The sequence below is a fragment of the Babylonia areolata genome, chromosome 13 (assembly GCF_041734735.1).
Source record: "Babylonia areolata isolate BAREFJ2019XMU chromosome 13, ASM4173473v1, whole genome shotgun sequence".
NCBI classification, from domain to species: domain Eukaryota; kingdom Metazoa; phylum Mollusca; class Gastropoda; order Neogastropoda; family Buccinidae; genus Babylonia; species Babylonia areolata.
This window is the reverse complement of record NC_134888.1, coordinates 2,144,056-2,149,055: the sequence shown is the minus strand read 5'-3', so window position 1 is coordinate 2,149,055 and position 5,000 is coordinate 2,144,056. Positions and strand designations below refer to the sequence as shown.

Here is a 5,000-nt window from a genome sequence, read left to right as displayed (position 1 = left end):
TTCCTTTTTCGCTTCGTCAAGTCTCCACACTCAGCTCTTTCAAGTCTGGCCTTAAAACCCACCTCTTCCCAAAATAGCCTCCCTTGCCTGCCCTTCCTTGTCTTCAGTTTCTACAGTAATGAGTTATGCATGCGTGTGAATGACTGGTGCGAAAGCGCTTTGATTTGTCTCTGCACAAGATCCAGCGCTATATAAATACCATTATTATTATTATTATTATTATTATTATTATACCGTACTGTTCTGTACTGTATTGACTGTAATGTGTTGCATTGCATTGTGTTGCATTGTAATGCATTGTATTCTACTGTAATGTATATTGTATTGCATTGTGTAGCATGCATTGAATCGTATCGTATCGTTTTGTACAGTATTGTATTGCATTGCATTGCATTGCATTGTATTCTGTTCTGTTCTATTCTATCCTATTCTAATACAGTGCATTGTACTGTACCGTACTCTAGTGATAAGAAACTCTAGGGAGAGCTGGACAGTACAAGATCTTCAGAGAAGAAGCCCCCCCCCCCCACCCCCCCCCCCCTCAGTCAAGTGTTTCCGCCCTTGTACTGTACTGTACTCTATTCTGTTCTATTGAAATGCATTGCATCGTACCATGCTGTACTGTACAGTACTGTACTGTACTCTATTCTGTTCTATTGAAATGCATTGCATCGTAACCATGCTGTACTGTACTGTACTGTACTCTATTCTGTTCTATTGAAATGCATTGCATCGTACCATGCTGTACTGTACAGTACTGTACTCTATTCTGTTCTATTGAAATGCATTGCATCGTACCATGCTGTACTGTACAGTACTGTACTCTATTCTGTTCTATTGAAATGCAATGCATCGTACCATGCTGTACTGTACTGTACTCTATTCTGTTCTATTGAAATGCAATGCATCGTACCATGCTGTACTGTACTGTACTGTACTCTATTCTGTTCTATTGAAATGCATTGCATCGTACCATGCTGTACTGTACTGTACTGTACTCTATTCTGTTCTATTGAAATGCATTGCATCGTACCATGCTGTACTGTACTGTACTGTACTCTATTCTGTTCTATTGAAATGCATTGCATCGTGCTATGCTGTACTGTACTGTACTCTATTCTGTTCTATTGAAATGCATTGCATCGTACCATGCTGTACTGTACAGTACTGTACTGTACTCTATTCTGTTCTATTGAAATGCATTGCATCGTACTACGTAACTATGCTGTACTGTATAGCACTGTACTGTACTGTACTGTGTTCTATTGCATGACCTTGCACTCTATCACCCTGCCTTCCCCCCGGACAGGCCTGATGAAGCACCCCCTGGGCATCCACTCCTTCCAGAAGGGGGCCGACTACCAGGGCCACCTGCAGCAGGTGCGGCAGGCGCAGGAGCAGGCGCAGCGTCAGTCTCCGGGCTGGGCCCTGCAGGTGCACACCCTCACCACCCACTCCGGGGAGTCGCCCCTCCTCTCCTCCCGCTTTCTGGCTGCCTCCAAGGTGGGTGTGAGGGGGTGTGGGTGTGGAGGAGGGGTCGGGTGGGGTGGGGGGTTGGAGGGGGGAGGTGTGGGATGTGGGGGGTAGGGGTGGGGTGGGGAAGGTGTGTGTGTGGGGGGGTATGTTGGGAGAGGGGTTTGTGTGTGATGGGGGAGGTGTGTGTGGGTGTTTGGGTTGAGAGTGTGTGTGTGGGGGGGGAGGGGTGTTGGGGGGGTTGTGGTGGGGTGTGGTTGTGGAGGAGTGTGTGCGTGTGGTGGTGGTGGTGGTGGGGAGGATGGGGGGGAGTGGTAGGGAAGGGTAGTGGGGGAGGGAGGAAGGGTGTGGGAGGGTGTGGAAGGATGTTGGGGAGGGTGCTTGCAGGTGAGGGGTGGATAGGGTGTCCACGTGGGAGTGGAGGTGGTGGTGGGGGGAGGGGGGGAGTGGTAGGGAAGGGTAGTGAGGAGTGGGGGGGAGGGAGGAGGGTGTGGGAGGGTGTGGGAGGATGTTGGGGAGGGTGTTTGGAGGTTTAGGGGTGGATAGGGTGTCCACGTGGGAGTGGAGGTGGTGGTGGGGGGAGGGGGGGAGTGGTAGGGAAGGGTAGTGGGGAGTGGGGGGAGGAGGGTGTGGGAGGGTGTGGAAGGATGTTGGGGAGGGTGTTTGGAGGTGAGGGGTGGATAGGGTGTCCACGTGAGAGTGGAGGTGGTGGTGGGGGGAGGAGGGTGTGGAGGATGTTGGGGAGGGTGTTTGCAGGTGAGGGGTGGATAGGGTGTCCACGTGGGAGTGGAGGTGGGTGAGTGTGAGAATGGGGAGGTTGTGAAAAGAATGGTGGTGATGGTGGGCGGGATGGGGAAGACGGTAGGGGTGGGGGGGGGTGTCGGTTGGGTGCGTGTGTGTGTGTATGTGATTGGGCCTGTGTGTGTGTGCGTGTGTGTGTGTTTGGCCTGTGTGTGTGTGTGTGTGTGTGTGTGCGTGTGCATGTGGGTGTTTGTTCTGTGTATGTGTGTGTGTGTGTGTGTGCGCGTGTGTATGTGGGTGTTGTTCTGTGTGTGTGTGTGTGTGTGTGTGCGTGTGTATGTGGGTGTTTGTTCTGTGGGTGTTTGTGTGTGTGTGTGTGTATGTGTGTGTGTGTGATTATGCGTGTTTCGTCTCTCTCTGGCTGTATGGTGTGTGTGTGTGTGTGTGTGTGTGGGCGTGCGCGCGCGTGCGCATATGCGTGTGTATACTCCGTGTTTGACCTCAATGGCTGAGAGAGAGAGAGAGAGAGAGAGAGAGACAGACTGACAGACAGACTGACAGACAGAGAGACAAAAGAAAATGGCATGAACACGTGACGGGCGAGATAACCGGGGTAGTTAAGTGCGAAGACCGGTTTTTCCGGCTTCCATGGTCAACAGACATGCAGATCCGTACAGATCAAAACCGCCACCGTATGTTTATCAGTACACACGCAGAGATCAAACACGCACGTTAAAGATCCCGTAATCCATGTCGGCATTCGGTGGTTTGTGGAAACACGAACATCCTGGTGTGTAACACAAGACAGGACAAGATAAGAGAAAACAAGACTTTTAAAAAAAATTATATCAGCGTACATGAAAGTGTAGTATACTTCATACAACAAAACAGAGATTGGCTGCTTATGTGGCGGGGTAAAAAAAACAAAAACCAAAAAAAACAACATCGGTACATACGAGTGAACGTGGGAGTTGCAGCCCAAAAACGAAATAAAAATAACAAAAAGGTATACAAAGTATCTCATGTGACTAATACTGAATATTTCCTGTAGTTTCAGTTTCAGTTTCACTTTCTCAAGGAGGCGTCACTGCGTTCGGACAAATCCATACACGCTACACCACATCTGTTGAGCAGATGCCTGACCAGCAGCATAACCCAACGCGCTTAGTAAGGCCTTGAGTGCATGCTTACATATTTGTGTACCTATGAAAGTGGATTTCATTTTGCGTAATTTCGCCAGAGGACAACACTCTCGTTGCCATGGGTTCTTTTTCAGTGCGCCAAGTGCGTGCTGCACACGGGACCTCGGTTTATCGTCTCATCCGAAAGACTAGACGCTCAGTTTGATTTTCCAGTCAAACTTAGGAGAAAGGGCGAGAGCGGGATTCGAACCCACACCCTCACGGACTCTCTGTATTGGCAGCTGAGCGTCTTAACCATTCTGCCACCTTCCTTCCTGTAACTAATACAGACCTGTTTCAAGTATAATGTTATCTAATTCATTTACGGACTAAATAGTATTGCCCTTGTATCAAGTGCTGTTGTTGCAGTCTGTTTTCCCCAAAGCACCACTCAGCTCCCTCCCCCTTCTTCCTCCCCCACCTTTTGAAACACCTTGACTGACGGGCGCAATAGCCGAGTGGTTAAAGCGTTGGACTGTCAATCTGAGGGTCCCGGGTTCGAATCACGGTGACGGCGTCTGGTGGGTGAAGGGTGGAGATTTTTTCCGATCTCCCAGGTCAACGTATGTGCAGACCTGCTTAGTGCCTGAACCCCCTTCGTGTGAAAATGCAAGCAGAAGATCAAATACGCACGTTAAAGATCCCTGTAATCTACGTCAGCGTTCGGTGGGTTATGGAAACAAGAACATACCCAGCATGCACACCCCCGAAAACGGAGTATGGCTGCCTACATGGCGGGGTAAAAACGGTCATACACGTAAAAGCCCACTCGTGTGCATACGAGTGAACGTGGGAGTTGCAGCCCACGAACGCAGAAGAAGAAGAAACACCTCAACTGCCTTTGTGCATAATACATACGTTCATAGTGTCGTCACTGATAAGTAGAGTGATGGCCTAGAGGTAACGCGTCCGCCCAGGAAGCGAGAGAATCTAAGCGCGCTGGTTCGAATCACGGCTCAGCCGCTGATATTTTCTCTCCCCCCCCCCCCACCCCATCCACTGGACCTTGAGTGGTGGTCTGGACTCTAGTCATTCGGTTGAGACGAAATACAAATACAAATGCGACAACTACAAAAACAAAAATACAAACAAGCAAAACAGAACTGCATTCAAAAATGGTGTTTCGAGTCATAAATTAATACCCAGAACAATCAGCCCCCAGAACTGAGAAAAATGGTCTGGAGATGTATTGCTCCAGATCGAATGTGTGAATCTTCAGCCGACTAGAGTCATTTTCCTTCCTTTGATGATTTTGTATTTGTATTTCTCTTTTTATCACAACAGATTTCTCCGTGTGAAATTCGAGCGCGTCGCTACACTACAGCTTACAAACTCCCTTAAATTCCACTTGTTTTCCGAAAAAAAAAAAAAAAAAAGAATATTGTTAAAACTAAAAGCATTTGTTTCTTCTATTTGTAGTTCCTTTCGGTAAAGTTACGTCTGTGATTAATGGGTGAGGATGAATCATTTATTAATGTATATTGTCTGTGCATATTGGTCTTTTGTGTTTTTCTCCTTGTTCTTTTGACATCACTCTTATTGTTTGTATGGTATATCTAAAACATGTATGTATGTAACGTTCCGATACCTCCAGGGGGTAGAAGA

The 5,000-nt window shown here is 48.2% G+C and overlaps 1 protein-coding gene across 1 annotated transcript in view; it reads left to right on the top strand.

The window, feature by feature from the left end:
* LOC143288975 (uncharacterized) overlaps positions 1–5,000 on the top strand; it is a 58,409-nt gene that overhangs the window by 27,845 nt on the left and 25,564 nt on the right. The window contains exon 3 of the mRNA XM_076597691.1: positions 1,310–1,503. Coding sequence (XP_076453806.1) covers positions 1,310–1,503 — 194 coding nt within the window. The remainder of the gene's footprint in view (positions 1–1,309; positions 1,504–5,000) is intronic.